The sequence below is a fragment of the Chelonia mydas genome, chromosome 13, assembly GCF_015237465.2.
Source record: "Chelonia mydas isolate rCheMyd1 chromosome 13, rCheMyd1.pri.v2, whole genome shotgun sequence".
In the NCBI taxonomy this organism is placed as follows: domain Eukaryota; kingdom Metazoa; phylum Chordata; order Testudines; family Cheloniidae; genus Chelonia; species Chelonia mydas.
Genome location: NC_051253.2, coordinates 29,172,545 through 29,193,692, shown reverse-complemented (window position 1 = coordinate 29,193,692; position 21,148 = coordinate 29,172,545). Strand labels below are relative to the sequence as shown.

General features: G+C 42.1%; 1 protein-coding gene across 4 annotated transcripts in view; it reads right to left on the bottom strand.

The window, feature by feature from the left end:
• LOC102947502 (transient receptor potential cation channel subfamily C member 4 associated protein) overlaps positions 1-21,148 on the bottom strand; it is a 76,543-nt gene that overhangs the window by 20,976 nt on the left and 34,419 nt on the right. For 3 of the 4 annotated variants that reach the window (XM_037877302.2, XM_037877303.2, XM_037877304.2), the window contains 6 exons: positions 20,661-20,789; positions 19,010-19,211; positions 13,575-13,763; positions 10,038-10,180; positions 1,523-1,654; positions 1,009-1,067 (listed from right to left, as the gene is read on the bottom strand). In XM_037877302.2, coding sequence (XP_037733230.1) covers positions 1,009-1,067; positions 1,523-1,654; positions 10,038-10,180; positions 13,575-13,763; positions 19,010-19,211; positions 20,661-20,789 — 854 coding nt within the window. The remainder of the gene's footprint in view (positions 1-1,008; positions 1,068-1,522; positions 1,655-10,037; positions 10,181-13,574; positions 13,764-19,009; positions 19,212-20,660; positions 20,790-21,148) is intronic. The other variant, XM_043526629.1, reaches the window with a different exon arrangement.

The window sequence follows — 21,148 nt, the reverse complement described above, 5'->3', positions numbered from 1 at the left end:
TGGAGCGCTTACCTGGGCAGCTCCCATTTGGTGCGAGGGGTGCGCGTGTGTTATGTGCACGCGTGTTCAGGAACTCCCATTTGGTGATCAGGGTGGGAGTGGGGATGTGGGGGGGTGCAAGAGTCAGGGCATGGCGTATGGGGGGGCTGGGGGTGTCTGGGCTGGGGTCATGGGGGTGCTTCCCCATACATCTACACTGCAATTAAAAACCCGCGGCTGTCCATGCCAGCTGACTTGGGTTCACGGGCTGGTTTAATTGCAATGTAGATATTCAGGTTCTGGCTGCAGCCCGGGCTCTAGTACCCTTTGAGGGGGAAGGTCCCAGAGCTCAGGCTCCAACCCAAGCCTGAATGTCCACACAGCAATTAAATAGCCCCTTAGCCCAAGGCCCACAAGCCTGAGTCAGCTGGCACGGGCCAATCACGTTGTCTAATTGCAGTGTAGACATACTCTTAGAAAGACACTCAATTTTTGACATCCAATAAGCAAGTACTAGGATATTGAGACCACCTTCACCACCTTTTGGAAGGAAAAACTGCATACACAGCACCTGAGATAGAACTGTTCATTATGTACCCTCCTGAAAACACTATCAATTTAAGCTACAGGAAGAAATTTAGGATGATTAAATACAATTCCCTAAGCCTGAGTTTTATCAGGACTAAATCCTTACTTGTGAAGAGTTCCATAGGACCCTTAATGATCACAAGTTGCCTAGCAAAATCAAGGTCTATCTCAAAAGACCTGCAGCAAAACCCTTGTGCCACACTACTGCACTGGCTCAGTACTCACTCTGAGGGAGGAGAGCCACCTAGCACTCATGAAACCTACTTTCACACTATTTCTCATTTACCAAAAAGCCTTTTTATATCAGCAGTGGAACATTTAAATACAATAGCTCGGGGCAAAGCATTTAAATACATTTGGGGTGCTCAATAATTTAGTTAGAAGGGAACAAGAGACACTACTAAATACAATTTACTGTAAGCTTATTTTTTCCATACTTACTCATGATGATCACTAAAACTTTGAAGCAGCCTCAAAAACTGTATCTTTAAAGTAATGTCCTACCAAAAAAAAAAAAAAAAGGTGAAAAAACCCTTTAAATATGTATTATACATATTACAGTATCATCACTAATGATAAGCAGAGAAGAAATAGGTATCTCAGACTAGGCTGGAGTTGGACATCTTTCAAGACTGAAAAAGTATTCACAACATCCTGAATGTGACAAGCAATTGGAGTAAAGGAAGGAAGGAAAGAACTTCATCATAAGTTCCCCAAAACAGAAGAGAATGAAAAGGGTGACGGGATGTGTGCAGTGTAACATAAAGCTAAGTTTATTTAAAATAAAATAAATAAAAGCTAAGTTTACCTCCACATTTCCAGGTATAAAGCAATGCCTCGTATCTGGTATCAAGGCTCTCAAATCAATGGACTACAGCAACTCCAAGGGCGGGGGAAATGTTCTATAATTGTAGCATCTAAATTACCATGCCAAATGTGAAACTAGGGTACTCACTGGACTACAGTCACAATTTTGATTATGCCCACGCAGAACAAGGGCTGATGCCGAATGCTTCCTCCAGATCAGTTTGTCAAACAGGTTGTTAAGACCAGGAATCAATTTGAATTCTGCTATCATTTTGTGAACCTGGACAAGAAAAGAAAAGTGTTAAACGTGTCTGGTACCTTCACAAAGGGGAAAAAGGCAGTTTAGAACACAGATGGGCATGGCTACATCATCTCTTGTTAGCAGAGACACTGAAATGTGTTACTGAACAATGTGGGTTTTACTCCACACACAAGAAGTGGTGAATCCCAAGGGGAAGACTTCAGTCTCCTTCAAGAATTAATTCTGCCCACGTCCATTGAACAGAAACATTTGATCCAGTTTCTTTGGAGACAGCCTAAACTGATGCTTGAATTTATGGAGGTTCCTCTGAAGAATGAGCTAGGGGCAACAGCATACTCTGGAAGAGGAAATTTAGCACACTGAAGGTAAAGGGACACCCAACTATTTATGTATGCTGAAATTCTTCCTATAACATTTTAGTGCCAGTTCCCTAGTCTCTTTTCTGCTGATCCTAGGTCAGGCCACTGATTCTAGGGTGGCTCCTTGCAGGCAGGAATGAAAATAATGCCTGTGGCATTTTCCCAGGGTCCTAGCATGGGATACTAGGTGCTGTGGAGAATGTTGTCCTGCAGCACTAGCAGGGAACTGACCTGCAATGCAAAAGCAGCACAAATGTTAGTCAGCAAACCAGTATGTTTTTCCTGATGCTTCCCACACTCCACCCCCTGTTCTTTTTTGTTTTTGTTTTTTTAAAAAGAAAGAAAATACGGATCATCTCTTAAACATGCCTCTGCCAGCCAAGTCCCAGATGTGGGACGCCATGTGACAAAACCAGAATGAGGGACAGTCAGTCATGCAGGAAACTTATGCTGTGGGATTTCTTCCTTCTGTGGAAAGGACTTCAATTAACACCTCAGATTCAGAATTCTCCATTTCTGATGTAAGTGATTTGGAGGGGGAGAGAGAAGGCCAAGTGTGTGTGAAATGTAGGGAGCTTTGGGACTAAAATGAGCAATGGCCCTGGAGATGAGGTGCAAGTCAGAGTTCTACTCACAAGCTTGACTAGGACAGTCTTATGAGTATTTGGCTCTGGTGAGGCCACATCTGGAGTATTGCATCCAGTTTTGGTCCCCTCACTACAGAAGGGATGTGGACAAACTGGAGAGAGTTCAGCAGAGGGCAACAAAAATGATTAGGGGGCTGGGGCACATGGCTTACGAGGAGACGCTGAGGGAACTGAGCTTATTTAGTCTGCAGAAGAGAAGAGTGAGGGGGGATTTGATAGCAGCCTTCAACTACCTGAAGGGGGGTTCCAAAGAGGATGGAGCTAGGCTGTTCTCAGTGGTGGCAGATGACCGAACAAGACGCAATGGTCTCAAGTTGCAGTGGGGGAGGTCTAGGTTGGATATTAGGAAACATTATTTCACTAGGAGGGTAGCGAGGCACTAAAATGGGTTACCTAGGGAGGTGGTGGAATCTCCATCCTTAGAGGTTTTTAAGGCCCGGCTTGACAAAGCCCTGGCTGGGATGATTTAGTCGGTGTTAGCCCATCTTTCCTCAAATAGTTCAGCCGTTTAGATTAACCCAGGCAGCAGGTTTCTTAATTTTATTTGGATCAATCATTTCCATAGCTGGCATTTTGTTTAGCAGTCATAGTACTGAAATCCACGGACGGCCTGCAGTCACATTTTAACATGATCTCTCAGTAAATCAGGACATTTCCCTAACAGGGAATGTGGGATCCTGTTTCTGCATCAGTTTTCTGGAACCACACATGAAGTCTAACTCAGCAGTCCCAGAAAGTGGAATCCTCCCAACATTATATTTGCACTCTGTCCAACATTTCAGTCAGCCTTTTACCTACCCCCACCTCCGCCTTCACATGCTCTCACACGCCAAGAGCCTCCTGCACAGAGCAAGGGACTCTCCCAATCATTTCCAGAGACAGTTGCCAATACCTGTCCACAGAAACTACTTTGGATGCACTAGCCCCTCACAGTGGCCAGTATGGCATAACTGCAGCAGGGTGAACTATAAAATGTATAAAACCTGCATGTGAAAATGCAGAACTTGCAGCTTCCCTGTTGTCTCCACCAGTGTTCACCGTTTTAACAACAAGAATCAGATTGTCATACTCCGTGCCTTTGTGTCCTGTGCCAACCAACACACCCCTAGATAGTTTCCTGCCTTCTTAATATTAGCCTGCTGAACTAAGACCAAGCGGGGCTAACCTTTATATCCTATGACACCCATAAACCATAAGGGTTGCTTTCTAATTTCATTGTCCCTCCTAGAGACCCCATTTGAACTATAGCTATATAGTTCAGTTTAATGCCAGAACAAATCCTCTTTGGCACCTTCCCACTGCTGCTCAAGATTGTGCAGATGGTTTAATGCCCATTTCCAGTTCCTCATTATGCTAAACCCCATCACACGTCCTCTTAACGCGTGCAGCTTGGCTCCCCGAGAAAGGAGCAGGTAGAGCAGCAGAGTATCTTTCACCACTTAAGTAGAACCATGTAAGACAACCTAAAGAAACATGTGAAGTGACTACATGAGGGTGCGGTTATAATTACAGGGCATGAAAAGCCAACAAATGCAGTAAAGAGCCACTTCTCTACCCGAGTGTGATCATCCCAAGGGGGCAGTGCAGTGTGGTCACGGAGCCACTGCTAGCACTGCAGAGAAGAACTGAACAGTGTACGATGTCACCAGGAAGAGAATCTAGAGAGATGCTTCAGTATCGGAGAATTTAGTTTTTTTTAGAATGTTCCCTTGCTGAAAAATTAAATGCCTATTTACACTTTTCCTCATAAATCAGTGATCCAAAAAGAGTTTTGTAACCTCCTGAGACAACAGCATAATTCTGCATGGAATTGCTGAAGCAAGATCTTTGGTTGTGCGAATTGGAAGACTGATGTCACAAACCTATGACCTTTAATCCCCTCAGCCTGGCAACTGCTGATCTATATGGTGGTTACCATGGCAGAAGCAGCAGAGGGAGAGCACAGACAGCTGCAGCGGCCCAGGAGCCAGCACACAGAGCTGTAAGCAGGGGAGTTTCAGTGGCAGTTCTGTTGGAGGAGAAGATTAACAGGGTTTAGGTGGGAAGGCTATGACAGATACAGAGGCAGCAGTGGGAGTGACCCATGTCGTGGAAGACACAATGAGGATGACTGGATGTGGAAGCTGCGGTATGTCCATGATCCTGGAGGGGGTACCTGGTAAGAGTTTTGTCGGCATGAAATGCCGTCTGATAGAGCTGATGGAGGAAAAGATCCGAGGTTTGGAGATGCAGGTGGAAAGTCTGGTAGAGTTTAGGAAGGGGTTTGAGCAGATTATGGAGCAAAGACATGAGGTATCTGAAGGGAAAAGCTCAGACTTGCAGATGGAAGCAGGACTGAGGAATTCTGAGGGGAGACTGCTAGGTGAGGAAAGTGGACGGTGGAAGCATGTGACTAAAAGAACCAGGCAGAGGAAAAGATGGGCTAGTGAAGGAGAAATAGAGCTCAAGAACAGGTTTGCAGAGTTGGAAAATGAAGAAGGGGCTCAGCAGGTGGTCACTGAAGGTGGAAGGGCAAGAAGAGAAGAGAAGAGCGGCTAGTCCTATAGGAAAAGGGGAAGAGTCAATGGAGACCACACAAAATATGAGCCCCAGAAGGATACAGGATGGGTTGAAGAGGATTACAAGGGAGAACAGGAATGGAAAGAACTTGCAGCCAGAGGGATCAGGGGACAGACTGGAGAATAGCACCGTCACCAGGAAAAGGCAGGTCTATGTTATCGGGGACTCTTTACTGAGAAGGATAGACAGCCTGTAACCAGAGCTGATCCCGAGACTAGAAGGGTGTGCTGTCTTCCAGGTGCTAAGATACGGGATGTAGACCTGAAGTTGAAAAGGATCCTAAAGGGAGCAGGAAAGAATCCCTTAATTATCCTTCATGTGGGAACAAATGATACGGATAGATTCTTGCTGGAAAGTATTAAGGGAGACTATGCTAGGCTGGGGAAGACGCTTAAGGAAATCGAGGCTCAGGTGATCTTTAGTGGGATTCTGCCTGTTCCTAGAGAAGGGCAACAAAGGTGTGACAAGATTATGACTATCAACAAATGGCTTAGGCAGTGGTGCTATAAGGAGGGCTTTGGGGTGTATGGCAACTGGGAGACATTCATGGACAGAGGACAGTTCTCTCGGGATGGACTTCATCTGAGTAGGGAAGGAAATAGACTTCTAGGATGGAGGCTGGCACAACTGATTAAGAGAGCTTTAAACTAGGAATTTGGGGGAGATGGTTGGGAGATGTCCAGGTAATCTCCATGCCGGATTTTAGCATTGAGAGGGAAGAAAATGAAGTAAGAAAGGATACAGCTGTGGGTAGGAGAATGGACATAAGAAGGAAGGGCAGTGTGGATACCAGTCTAATAGGTTATACTGGCTGTAGAATGACTGTGCCTAATCGGGCACAGAATGTGAGCGAGGCCAAAGAGCAAAAATTAAGATGTTTGTACACCAATGCGAGGAGCCTAGGTAACAAAATGGAGGAACTAGAGCTACTGGTGCAGAAAGTGAAACCAGATATTATAGGGATAACAGAAACATGGTGGAACAGTAGTCATGATTGGACTATGGGTTTTGAAGGGTATGTGCTGTTTAGGAAAGACAGAAATAAAGGTAAAGGTGGTGGAGTAGCACTGTATATCAGTGATGAGGCAGAACATAAACAAATAAGTGATGGAATGGATAAGACAGAGTCCGTCTGAGCAAAAATTACATTGGGGAAGAAAACTACTAGAGCCTCCCCTGGGATAGTGCTTGGGGTGTGCTATAGACTGCCGGGATCTAATTTGGATATGGATGCAGCCCTCTAATGTTTTTAATGAAGTAAATACTAATGGAAACTGCATGATCATGGGAGATTAACTTCCCAGATATAGACTGGAGGACGAGTGCTAGTAATAATAGGGCTCAGATTTTCCTAGATGCGATAGCTGATGGATTGCTTCATCAAGTAGTTGCTGAACCGACTAGAGGGGATTTTAAATTTGGTTTTGGTGAGTAGTGAGGACCTCATAGAAGAAATGGTTGTAGGGGACAATCTTGGTTCAAGTGACCATGAGCTAATTCAGTTCAAACTGAACGGGAGGATAAACAAAAATAAACCTGCAACTAGGGTTTTTGATTTCAAAAGGGCTGACTCAAAAATTAAGGAAATTAGTTAGGGAAGTGGATTGGACTGAAGAACTTATCGATCTAAAAGGCAGAGGAGGCCTGGGATTACTTTAAGTCAAAGCTGCAGAAGCTATCGGAAGCCTGCAACCCAAGAAAGGGGAAAAAATTCATAGGCAGGAGTTGTAGACCAAGCTGGATGAGCAAGCATCTCAGAGAGGTGATTAAGAGAAAGCATACAGGGAGTGGAAGATGGGAGGGATCAGCAAGGAAAGCTACCTTATTGAGGTCAGAACACGTAAGGATAAAGTAGAGTTGGACCTTGCAAAAGGAATTAAAACCAAAAGTAAAAGGTTCTATAGCCATATAAATAAGAAAAAGAAAGAAGTGGGACTGCTAAACACTGAGGATGGAGTGGAGGTCAAGGATAATCTAGGCATGGCCCAATATCTAAACAAATACTTTGCCTCAGTCTTTAATAAGGCTAATGAGGATCTTAGGGCATGACAAATGGGAATGAGGATATGGAGGTAGATATTACCATATCTGAGGTAGAAGCGAAACTCGAACAGCTTAATGGGACTAAATCGGGGGCCCAGATAATCTTCATTCAAGAATATTAAAAGGAGTTGGCACATGAAATTCCAAGCCCATTAGCAAGAATTTTTAATGAATCTGTAAACTCAGGGGTTGTACTGTACGATTGGAGAATTGCTAACATAGTTCCTATTTTTAAGAAAGGGAAAAAAAGTGATCCGGGTAATTATAGGCCTGTTAGTTTGACATCTGTAGTATGCAAGGTCTTGGAAAATATTTTGAAGGAGAAAGTAGTTAAGGACACTGAGATCAGTGGTAAATGGGACAAAATACAACATGGTTTTATAAAAGGTAGATCGTGCCAAACCAACCTGATCTCCTTCTTTGAGAAAGTAACAGATTTTTTAGACAAAGGAAACGCAGTGGATCTAATTTAGCTAGATTTCAGTAAGGCGTTTGATACCGTGCCACATGGGGAATTATTAGTTAAACTGGATAAGATGGGGATCAATATGAAAATTGAAAGGTGGATAAGGAAATGGTTAAAGGGGAGACTACAGCGGGTCATACTGAAAGGTGAACTGTCAGGCTGGAGGGAGGTTACCAGTGGAGTTCCTCAGGGATCAGTTTTGGGACCAATCTTATTTAATCTTTTTATTACTGACCTCAGCACAAAAAGTGGGAGTGTGCTAAAAAAGTCTGCGGATGATACAAAGCTGGGAGGTATTGCCAATTTAGAGAGAGACTAGGATATCATACAGGAAGATCTGGATGACCTTGTAAACTGGAGTAATAGTAATAGGATGAAATTTAATGGTGAAAAGTGTAAGGTCATGCATTAGGGATTAACAACAAGAATTTTAGTTATAAGCTGCGGACGCATCAATTAGAAGTAATGGAGGAGGATGACGACCTTGGAATACTGGTTGATCATAGGATGACTATGAGCCGCCAATGTGATGTGGCCGTGAAAAAAGCTAATGCGGTCTTGGGATGCATCAGGCGAGGTATTTCCAGTAGAGATAAGGAAGTTTTAGTACTGTTATACAAGGCACTGGGTGAGACCTCACCTGGAATACTGTGTGCAGTTCTGGTCTCCCATGTTTAAGAAGGATGAATTCAAACTGGAACAGGTACAGAGAAGGGCTATTAGGATGATCCGAGGAATGGAAAACCTGTCTTATGAAAGGAGACTCAAGGAGCTTGGCTTGTTTAGCTTAACCAAAAGAAGGTTGAGGGGAGATATGATTGCTCTCTCTAAATATATCAGAGGGATAAATACAGGAGAGGGAGAGGAATTATTTAAGCTCAGTACCAATGTGGACATAAGAACAAATGGATATAAACTGGTCATCGGGAAGTTTCGACTTGAAATTAGACGAAGGTTTCTAACCATCAGAGGAGTGAAGTTTTGGAATAGCCTTCCAAGGGAAGCAGTGGGGGCAAAAGACCTATCTGGCTTTAAGATTAGACTCCGTAAGTTTATGCAGGAGATGGTATGATGGGATAACATGTTTTTGGCAATTAACTGATCTTTAAATATTCATGGTAAATAGGCCCAGTGGCCTGTGATGGGATATTAGATGGGGTGGAATCTGAGTTATTATAGAGAATTCTTTCCTGGGTATCTGGTTAGTGAATCTTGCTCATATGCTCAGGGTTCAGCTGATCGCCATATTTGGGGTCCGGAAGGAATTTTCCTCCAGGGCAGACTGGAAGAGGCCCTGGAGGTTTTTCACCTTCCTCTGTAGCATGGGTCACAGGTCACTTGCTGCAGGTGTCTCTGCTCCTTGAAGTCTTTAAACCACGATTTGAGGACTTCAGTAGCTCAGACATAGGTGAGAGGTTTATCGCAGGAGTGGGTGGGTGAGATTCTGTGGCCTGCATTGTGCAAGAGGTCGGACTAGATGATCATAATGGTCCCTTCTGACCTTAGTATCCATGAACACGTTGTTTTTCTGCTGGCATTTCTCAGCATAGTGGAATCAGAGAAGGATTTCCTTATAATGTGCCTCGATTTCAGTGGAACGCTTACTTCTCAAACAGCCATACTTAACAAAAATAGTATTCAAATGGACACCTGTATGCAGCAAAGTTTGTGCCTTATGACAGCGAAAGGGGTTGGAGTGGGATAGAAATCGGAGGCAGCTTTTTGCAGCACATTCATGTATACTATGAAAGCTGCATTCTTGCAATGGAAAAAGGCAGAAATGAAGTCTTTGCATTTACACAACCCCCCCCCCCCCCCCCCATCAAAAAGCCTTTCACAGAGTCCATGATTTTCTTGATCCCACAGCCCCAGCCTATCCATATATATTAGTTTCACTTTCTCTGTATGTCCTTGAACTATGAACTCCATGCAACAGAGACTGTGCTTTGCCCAGAAAGCAGCGAAGCACACATTGTGTACTACCATGAACAATTCTTCTGTTCATTTTCATGTTCTTTTGTATCCGTACGTAGGTTTATAAAGTACCAGTTATTTGTGCTTATAGGATTGTACTTAAAATGTACATTTGTTTGTAGAACTTTCTCTAAATAAAAAAAGTGTTTACAAACCTCACCATGAGGCCCAGATGTAAAGGAACTCTAAGCGGGAAAGTACTGAGTGGTTTCTAACCAGTGACTCCAATACAGCTTCACTAAACAAAAACTTGGAGCGCATGATGGTGGGTTCAGGTAGGCTAAACTGAATGATTGGATTTAAAAAGACAATGACTATTCTATGCACACATGAACATTTAGGTAGACACTCACCTGATTCCTCTGTCTCCCCATCAGCAATACACAGAGAACATACAACACCTCCAGCTTGTACATGATCTCATGCATGATCTTCATGGACTGTGGAAGCTGAGTTCTTGTTGAGGTGTTGGCTAATCCACTTTCATCTGAAGATTCTAAATGAGAGATCAGAGACATGAGCCTGAGGTAGTCCCCACAGGAAAAGGACTGGTTACTGCTTTATGTAATACCAATACTGCAGTACTGCAAACGTATGACCAGCACATTTGCTTAAAGATCTTCCTAGCAAAAATGAAGATGTGTCATGGGACTGAAATAAGCAATTCCAAGTTATCTGCAAGACGTTTTTCTCACTCTGGGAAAAACGCACCACTATGGTTTAGATTAGGACAGCGTTAGGATCCTTACCTCAAATATTTTTTTTTAAAATAGCTCACCTTCTCATAACAAGCCAAACAGCATTTCATACACAAAACTAATGGATTACAAATGTGAAATTCCTAATGACACTATGTCACTTCGACCCTTGTTCTCTTCTTTGTACACAGGAAATCATGAATTCGGGGGTATGATTTTCAAAAATGCTCAGCTTTGGCCTAACTCTCCTCTAACTATCTCCAGTGGGGGGTTACAGGTAGGCCAGTGCTAAATGCTTCTGAAAATCCATTCTGTAAGTATAATGTTGAAGGACAGAGATAAAAATGTAACACGTTTGGGATGCAATGGAAGCCACGATATGGAATTATTTAGATCACAAAATTGACACACTTTAAATAAACAGGCTAGGATTTAAAGTTAGACCCATCATGGTGGCTTGACTTAAGGAGGTGCAAGTCATGCTGTCCCCATACTACATTTCTGTGAACCGGTTAAACATGCATGAGTGCTGGGAGGCATGCAGCCAAAGTCAGAGAGACACTCACATTGCCCAGAAGAGGAAGTTGCAGCCCTTATTCTGATGATCACAGAGATTATCCAAGATCAAGAGTTCTGTGAAATGTGTACTCCATTTCTGAGAGAGTTCTCTTTTATAGTAGCAAGCTTTTTCCACTTTACACCAAACCAAAATTGTGCACACATACCGAGATAACACACTGAACAGAGACAGTTCTGTGTGCAAGACCTACACTTAATTTTGTTTTAGTATATTTGCAGGATTTTTAATAAGAGTTTTTGCCACAATCCTGATCAAGTAGGATCAAGACGAAAGTTGCTCCTATGTATCTTCAGAAGCTATGTAAAATTTGGAGATCAATAAAACAACCTTATAAGGTCTACTCCACTAAGGAGACTACATTTTTGGGAGAGTAGTTCACCTCCTGTGTTATACAAGTGGTCAAACTAAGAAGAAGATCAGAATGGTTTCTTCTGACCTCATAATCTATGTATTCCCATAGTGAAGGGAGTGTATATGTATTTTCATCACAATACTTCAGAGCTTACATAACACATCTTCAAAACAAACATAAAAAGGGGGAAGGAATGCAAGCAAAAATAGAGAAAGAACGGGTTAAAGAATATTTCAATAAATTAGATGTATTCAAGCCAGCAGGGCCTGATGAAACTCATTCTAGGGTACTTAAGGAACTGGCTGAAGCAATCGTGGAACCATTAGCCATTATCTTTGAGAGAACACATGGCGGACGGGTGAGGTCCCAGAGGGCTGGGGAAGGACAAACATAGTACCTATTTTTAGAGGGCCTAGGGAACTACAGACCAGTCAGCCTAAATTCAATACCTGGAAAGACAATGGAACACCTTATTAAACAATCAACTTGTAAGCACAGAATAATACAGTTATAAGGAAAAGCCATCACGGATTTGTCAAAAACAAACCATGCCGGACCACTCTAACTTCCTCTTTGACAGAGTTACTGGCCTAATGGATGGTGGGAAGCAGAAGACATGATATATCTTGAGTTTAGAAAGGCTTCTGATACAGTCCCCCATGACACACTCATAAGCAAACTAGCGAAACGTGGTCTAGATGAAATTATTGTAAATTGGGTGCACAAATGGTTGAAAGATTGTACTCAGAGTAATTATAAATGGCTTGCTGTGAAATTGGGATGGTGTATCTAGTGGAGTTCCATGGGGGTCAGTCCTTGGTCTGGTACAGTCAATATGTTCACTAATGACTTGGATAATGGAGTGGAGAGTATGCTTATAAAATTTTCAGATTACATCAAACTGGGAGAGGTTGCAAGCACTTTGGAGCACAGGATTAGAATTCAAAACGACTTTGATAAATTGGAGGATTGGTCTGAAAACAAGATGAAATTCTACAGTAAATGCAAAGTACTACATTTAGGAAGGGAAAAAAAATCAAATGCACATCTACAAAATAGGGAGTACTTGGCTGGCTGGTAGTACTGCTGGATCACAAACTGAATATGAGTCAACAAAGTGATGCAGTTGCAAAATGAGGCAATGTCATACTGGGGTGTATTAACAAGAGTGTAGTATGTAAGATATGGGAGGTAACTGTCCTGTCTATATGGCACTGGTGAGGCATCAGCTGGAGTACTGTGCCCAATTCTGGGCGCCACACTTTAAGAAAGATGTGGACAAATTGGAGAGAGTATCCAGAAGAAAGCAACCAAAATGATAAAAAGTCTGGAAAGCCTGACCTGTGAAGAAAGGTTACAAAAGCTGGACATTTAGTCTTCAGAAAAGACTGCTGATGGGGAACCTGATGACAGTCTTCAAATACGTTAAGGGCTGTTACAAAGAGAATGGGGATCAATTATTCTCTGTGTCCACTGAAGGTAGACCAAGAAGTAATGGGCTTAATCTGCAGCAAAGGTCATTGAGGTGAGATATTAGGAAAAGCCTTCTAACTACAAGGGTAGTTAAGCTCTGGAACAGGTTTCCAAGGAAAGAATGATGGAATCCCCATCGTTTGAGATTAGGTTGTACAGACAAACACTTGTCAGGGATGGTTGAGGTTTACTTGGCCCTGTCTCAGCATAGGGGGCTGAACTTGATGATCTCTCCAGGTCCCTTCCAGCCCTACATTTGTATGGTTCTAAGTTGTCTTAATTCAGTTGGAGATAGCAGCTAAATGATTTGCTGGAACAATTAACAGTTTATCCAAATTACTTGCCATTGTGTGAAGACTAATCACTGAGTTGCCTGAGCATGGAGATGGATGCAAGAATGCTTAGATTCTAATCCCAATTCTACAGCCAGTTTGCTGTAGCTTTTGAGCAAATTGCTTAATTTGTGCCTCAGTTTCCCACATCTGTAAAATGGAAATAAAACTCTCCTACCTCTCGTGAGAGGGATTCAGAGGGTTGCAAGCATAACACTATATAAGGAGCTCTTTGGACAGCTGAGAAGTAAACTTCGCAATAGGATCTATTGGTAAGTACAAAAATCAAATCACTTTGCAGTAAAACAGGAGACAGATTTAAGCATACTGTGCTCAACATGTTGATTTGGTTTTTTTTTTTTTTGGAAGAGGGAATGGGGAGGAGATAGAAGCGAAACCCAGCTATTCTACAAGCCATAAAGCAAAGCCATAGATTAGTAAATAACAACAGATACCTGTGCTGCTCTGCTCTGCCTCCTCATTTGCTACTCGCATCAGGGCATCAAGAACAAGCGCATTGTCCAGCCAGGTGTACCACTCCTCTAACTCCTGGAGAAAATTGGAAGTACCTGTTGTTTCTGATACTTTCCTTGTTGCCAGTTTGCATAATCGCTCAACAAAGCCTGGAATATTCAGGAGTGTAGCTACAACAGGAAAACACCACAACAAGTCAACAACCAACAAAAGACTCCATGCCAGATGGCAAATTCACTTTTCAAAATGCTCTTATCGAAGTATACAACAGTGTACACAACTGTATTCTATATAGCTGACAAGAGCCAAATATTGGCTTTTTTGATGAGCGCTCAACAGCAGCAAGAGAGATCCTTGACAGTTAGACATGACAGGTTGGGTAAAAACAAATCGTTTTTAAAAAATGGATCTTTTTTAAGCCTAGAATGTCTGTTAAGTCATCATGAAGAGAAGGAAACAGCTACGAGCATTGGTTGAGAGCTCTTCTTGGTCAGAATATCATCAAGTTGCATCATCACTGGGATTCAGTCTGTTACTGTCCCACTTTTAGGTTCTCAGCCATTTTGACTTTATGAATTACACCCATGCAACAGCAAGGGCTTTCAGCAACTAGTTTCAAAATTAACATAGGCTGTTATAATTTGAGTTTAAGGCCTAAACTTACTATTACATTTACTTATTAAAATCATTTAGGAAAGTAATTTAGTCTGCCATGTCAAGAGTCCTAGTGCACTGTGATATCTGAAGTAACTCAACCAAACACCACCCTTACTCAACAGCTAATTAGCAGGCAACAATTTCACTGGTTGTATGAGGAAGACTGCATAGATCAGGAGTCTCAAACACGCAGCCTGCGGGCCGCATGTGGCCCGCGGGGTTCTTTCGTGCAGCCCACCAAGCTCCCACGCGCCCCTCCTTCCACCCCGTGGCACCGCAAGCCCCACGCCGCTCCCTGAAGCGGCCGGAACCATGCCCCTGCGGCCCCCCCCCTCCCCGGGGGGGAGGGAGAAGAGGACTCCATGCATTACTCTCGCTTCCAGGCACTGCCCTCCGCAGCTCCCATTGGCCAGGAACAGGGAACCGCAGCTAATGGGAGCTTTGGGGGAGGTACCTGGAGGAGCAGCAGCAAGAGCAGCACACAGAGCTGTGTGCCCCCCTCCACCTCCAGGGACGTGGTTCCAGCTGCTTCCTGGAGCAGAGCAGAGGGGTGAGGGGCCAGGGCAGGCAGCGAGCCTGCCCTGGCCCCGGTGCATGCCGCTGCCACTCCAGAGCCACTCTAGATAAGCGGCGCTGGGCCGGAGCCTGCACCCTGAACCCGTCCTGCACCCCAACTCCCTGCCCTGAGCCCCCTGCTGCACCCCACACCCCCCCAACTCCCTGCCTGAGCCCTCTGTCGCACCCTGCCCACCTCCTGCACTCCCTGCCCTGAGCCCCCGCCACACACTGCACACCCTGCCTTCAGCCCCCGCCACACCCTGCACCCCTCTTGCTCCCTCTGGGGGCAGGAAGGGGGCGGGCTTGGGGTAGGGACTTCGGGGAAGGGGTTGAAATGGGGGCAGGGAAGGGGTGGGGCCTCATGGAAGGAGTGGAGTGGGGGAGGAGCCGGGGGCAGCAAGGGTGGGGTGTCAGTGATGCGGCCCTCGGGCCAATGCACTAGTCCTCATGTGTCCCTCATGGTCATTTGAGTTTGAGACCTTTGGCATAGATGATGGATTACCTGGCCCAACTGCTACAGTTCTTCAAAACCATGCACAGGTCTATCACCAGTACATACAATAGCCTCAAACACCCTTCCCCTCACTGGAGCACCCAGTCCTCACTCACCACCTGCACAAATCTATACAACTCTCCCAGGACAACACAAATACAACCACCCACACACCACCACCACCAGCACATAGAATAATCTATCCTCAACTCTGAACATCCGCTGAGTCAGTGTGAAGTGATGGAAACAGATACTTGTATGGCTGAGAACTCTTTTTGTTTAAAATATCACCAGATTCCATCATCACTGGGATTTGCGGTCTGTTACTGTTCAATTTTTAAAGTTCTCTGCCTTCTCTTAAAACAAAAACACCCCCACACCTCCCTTTACAGATTACATCTGTGCAACAGTGCAGGTTTTCATCTACTAGTTTAAAATTAAACTCAAATTATGACAACCTCTGTTAAGGCCTAAACTTACTATAACCTATTAAAATAATTTAAATAAAACAAAAACATTCACATCAATCAATACATTTGCTACTGAAGTTTTAACGAGAGGCAGACCACTGAACTGGTGGAAGTAACTGGCTAAGGCCCTGGAACCAGCGTTTGTTGAATTGTTAAACTGGCTTTAACAATAGTTGCCTCTTCTGCAGATGCAAAAAGAATTTTTTTTCCCCATTTCACTTTATTCAACTAATTCAGTTCAATGACCAGCTCTTTCAAAAGTTAAGAAATTGATTGGGAGTTGAAAAAGTAGGAAAGCTGGTTTTCTTTCTCCAATATATTAAAAGAAACTAAATGAGAGAACATGGTATCTACTAGCTCAAAAATCACAAAGGACATGGTGCTCAAACTATCAGTATAATTCACAACTACAGATAATACTTCCTTTGTTTAATAAATCAGTTTTAAATGCACATGGTTTTGAAAAACTTTTTTCTCTTATATGTATAGGATATTTAAGATAGCTTATTTAATCAATAAAACAATGCTTTTGCATATTTTTAATTGAATTCCAATTTCCATCCAAATAGAGCTTGAAACAAGTAAAAAAACCATCTAATAAGAAATGCATTATTCACCATTTTCTAACATAACAAGGAAATGTAAAAATTAAGAATCTATATAACTGCTTAAATAAATGTAGAGATATAATGTATCCTTCTGGTTGGCAAAAAGTACCACCAAATTTAGCACAGAGACTAAAACATGTTGATTTTCAACTAAATATAATGATTACCAACCAATGGAGAATCAACTAAAGGAAAGTAACTAAAAAGCACAAAGGCAAAAGAAGATCAAAATCAATTATTTAAATTGAGTTTTCCTGCTTGCTGGTTTAAATCATGATTAAAATCGGTACTTTAAATCCTTTCCCACGCAGGGTGGACTGATGTTGCTGCATTACACATTCGATTTGTTTTTGTTGATTCCTATGTCAACTTTGAATAAAAGCTGCAGTTTGCCCTCAGTGTAAGGCTTTCACAAAGATACATAGTATCCGGTCTTCATCATCAAATAAAAACAGAGCTGTTAGATATAATCCTACGCTAAATCTTCATCCTTGTGCACTCAAAAGCCAAGGCCCTTAGTCTAAGTACCACCATTTTCAGTGGCTGCAATTCCAACAGCAGCAGCATGTCAACCATGGAATTCTGAACTTAGAAAAAGATTAAGTTAACTTAAAATTATATGTGAAAAATAATATTTTAGGTTTATACATTTAGACCCGGACCCTGCAAACAAACATGCAAATAGCTCACTTCAAGCATGTGCAGAGAGACTACTGAAATACTCAGATTTAAGCATTTGCAGGATCCGGGACATATTCAGTTAGTTTGCTTAAACAGCCTGAAGATTTGCACATTCACTTTAATATATTAGATGTCCTTGGATCTTCAGCCATAAGGGCTTATTTGCGGTAAAGAATACCCATTTGTCACCATCCAGTGGCACCACTCTCATGCATACATACTTTTTACAAAGAGCTTCTGAAAAGGCCACTCTGCTGCCCACAACCAGTGCAGAATGTAGCAGCATGATTGTTGAGAGGTGTGAGGAGAATCTTTTTGGCCAGCCCATTGCTTCATACTCTGAATTTGCTACTTGTAGATGAGGGCTAAGTTGAACATTTAGATATTGACACTGAAACCGCTAAATGGACTGGATCCTAATGACAAGAGCTTCCTGGAGAGTCTATATACCAAAGCCCTGGGCTGCTCATATTTCAAAGAGTTTCAGACAACAAAAGTGAAACCAGTTCACCTTCCCTTTGCTGGCATTTTAATTGATTACATTGTCTGATAAAGCCTAGAAGGCTCACAGTGAAGTAGGAACTTAAGATAACATTCGAGTCAAAGGTGCTCAAGGCAATAAAAAAGCTCACACAGTGGCCTCAAGTTCCAAGATGCTGAGCACCTGCAACTACCAATGCCTCCCAAAAGGGCATCAGGCATGCAACACCTCTGGAAAAAAAAAATTACAAACCATCAGGGACTTTAAATGTAAGCAACGTCTATATACAGATCTCTCTCTGCTATTTGTTTAATTAAGTATACTTAATATGAGTCATCATTATACCAAAAAACTGAGGTCAAAATGTGAACCAAGATTTAGCCTAATACTATTTGAAACTGCTTAAAATATTAACTCCTTAACATTCAGTTTTATTCCAAAAATGCCAACTCAATCTGAAAAGCAGCACACGTGTTGCTTCAAGATTTCCAGCAAGAATTTAAGATTAGACAGATTTTGCCCAATATAATTTCTAGTTCAGACTTTGGTCTGGACTGTTCTCTTACAATGGTCCTCACCTTCTGATATCTAATATAAAAGGTTACTTCCCATAACGTGGAAAATTAACTCCTGAAACTCTAAGGGAAGAGGTATTCTAGTCAGATCATCACACCAGAGAGTCTTCAAAAGCATGACTAAACGCAAGCTAGAAATCCTAGGTCCACAAATAGTGATAAATCCACACGTAGCTCTTACATAACCCTTCACGAGCACAGCTCACTTGGACACTGACAGAGGTCAATGAGTTGGCTCACGGTCACAACCCAAGTTAGTTCAGGGACAGACACAGAACCTATGTCTGCTTCCGAGTGTAACACTCTAATGCACTATGCTACCTCCTCACCAGTATGTATGAAATAAATCAAGAGTATCCCTCCCCACGGAAGTTGTATTTTCCTCCACACTGGCATAGCAATTGGTAGGTGACTGGCCAGAACCAAAAACTGTATTAAACATTTTTTCCTTAATGAGAAAGGGGAAAAAGACTGATATATTGCTCTAGAGCAAGATATTAGATAAAGCCACCTGACACCAATGTAAATGCTTGCCTGGGTAACAGACAAGCACTGGCTACACCTATGGTACTGAGACATTATAGCCCGTCATAGCATGAAAACATCTTCCCTCCACTCTAACCATCAATACCTACTCAACTAACTTCTAGGGTGCATGTGAATCAAACTAAACTGTTTTTTTTGTTGTTGTTGTTGATAATGATAGTTTGGGTAAGAACCTACATGGAATGCAGAATTAAAGAAATAAGAATCATAAATGCAGAAGGCTTACAATATCACAATACAGAAGCCTCAGACTCTTGACAGGATGGAGAGAAGGTTTATGGACTTCCTTTTTGATTCCTCTGGACCTGTGTTTAGAATGCAAGACTCTAGTAACTGGGACACTTTACCTTGATTAACTTCAGCTCGAGAAGGACCCAAATTTTTTTTCTGCTGTGCATTTTTAGCAAGAAGCGTGTGTTTGTCATCACTCCCTGTCTCAAGCTCTGAAATTGTGACTGCAAGGATCCTACAGAAATTAGCAAGTTGCTGTTGATCAAAACTGGACACTAGACTTGCAAGATTGGGAATATCTTCTAACTGTATCATTTCCTATAGAAAACAAAAACAATGTATTGATCATTCGATGAAATAAACCCACAGTCTTTTAACCAAAAATCAACGTTAACAGAGGGAACATATAAAAATTAAAGAGCCTTCCCCAACAGAATTAAAATTGTTTTAAATTTAGTCAGACACAAGGGTAGATGGGTAGCAGAAATTCCTCAGAGTTTGAAAGGGGCTGTGAATCCCAAATCAAGGCTAAGATCCCATGTGTTCACCAATTCATAAGAGATCAAATTATTCTCAAGTCATTTTACTAAAAAAAACAAAAACAAAACAGAATTGTGAAAAAATAAGCGCTAAGTCAATTTTAGCTATTTTGAAATTTTAATTTCGCCCCCCAACTTTTGTTGGTTTGTACCCCCAAATTTATCGAAGTTAAATGCATCTAAAGATTGACTACGCTGTCAGCTATTTTTAAATTACAGTTTCATCTGTGATAAGGGAAGATTCTGAAAAGTAATCAGAAGGAAAGTTCAGACAGCGTCTAAGCATCCTTCAGCAAAGTTAATCAAAATATACAACCTAATAATTAGTCCGAATTTACATAAATATTGAATTTCAGGAAAACACAAACCATATAACCCCAAAACCCTATCTATGGGGCAGAAATTAGCTGGACACTGAAATCCAATTACTATATTTCACCGCTGAAGAGATATTAGCAGAGGAAAGGGAATAATTAGGTTTGTAGCAGTGACACCCTCTAAGAAGGAATACTGGTCATATTATTCAGGGCTATCATTTAGAATTTATTAAAACAGTACTATAGACATTTTTTAAAAAGGAGAGGTTTTGGCATTAGCAGGACTCACTGCACGAGAACCAGGGAGTAAAACTGACAAGTGTATTTTCATTGTTCCACCTGCTATCTATGCTGTTTCAACTTTAATAGAACTTTTTCTCAACATAAGGAAGCTTGGCTACCAATATTTTAAATATTACATTCCTTTAAGGCAGAACAGTGACATTGCACAAAGTCCCGAACATTAAATTAGAGAAGACTAAAAGCCACCAAATGACTGACTAACTCAAGCAAAAAGGCTCCTTTTAGGACAATTTGGAAAGCAGTTTAGCCTGACATATTCATTCTTCAGTATTTAGCGATGAGAATGAAATTCCCAAAGACAAGACAGAGAAGTACATCTACCTTACAAATGCAACAGTGTCAAAAGATCAATTTACAACATTGGTCCCTGACCTGATTATAGCACATAATGTAGATGAGATCTTAAATGTATCCTGCCCAAGGTTTTACAATGGTTATATATCTCCAACAATATTTTATTTGTAACACTAAATGACATGTAACAAATGGCAAATTTTCTTCAATGCATGTTCACAAAAAAACCCCACTATTAACATAGATGACTTTTCCCCTCTAGCACACAACCCTGAACAGTTACGCAACCACGATTATAGGAAACATCCACAGACCTTTTTAACTCCTAGGATATCTTCAATAAGCGTTGCTGTTTGCAGAAATGTTTTTTTGTTTGTCATCAATGTAAACAGGAACAACACAAAATCATTTCTTTCTGCCAATCGTTTAGTGACTCCTTCAGTCTAGAAGAAAGTGAGGAACAGTAAAATACACCCAACAATGGCAGGTGGCTGCACTGGCAAATCAGATGTGATAATCATATGTAGCAAGCCACTTTCAGACACTCTCTTGGTTACCTAATTCGGCAAGTCCTAGAACTTGGTGACGTGCTGACCAGGAAGATCAACAATTCAGCTAATCCTCATGGGGCCTGCCAAAACTACAGGTCCCCGGGATGAAAAACTCCATTTTGACTTGAATTGTTTGCCTGCTTGGAACAAGATTAAAAGTTGCACAGCTGGATCCTGCGTTGCCTGTGGGCTTTAGCTCTCTATTGGAGCTGATAGCAGTTGCCTTAATCTTTCTTGCCTAACTGCTAACA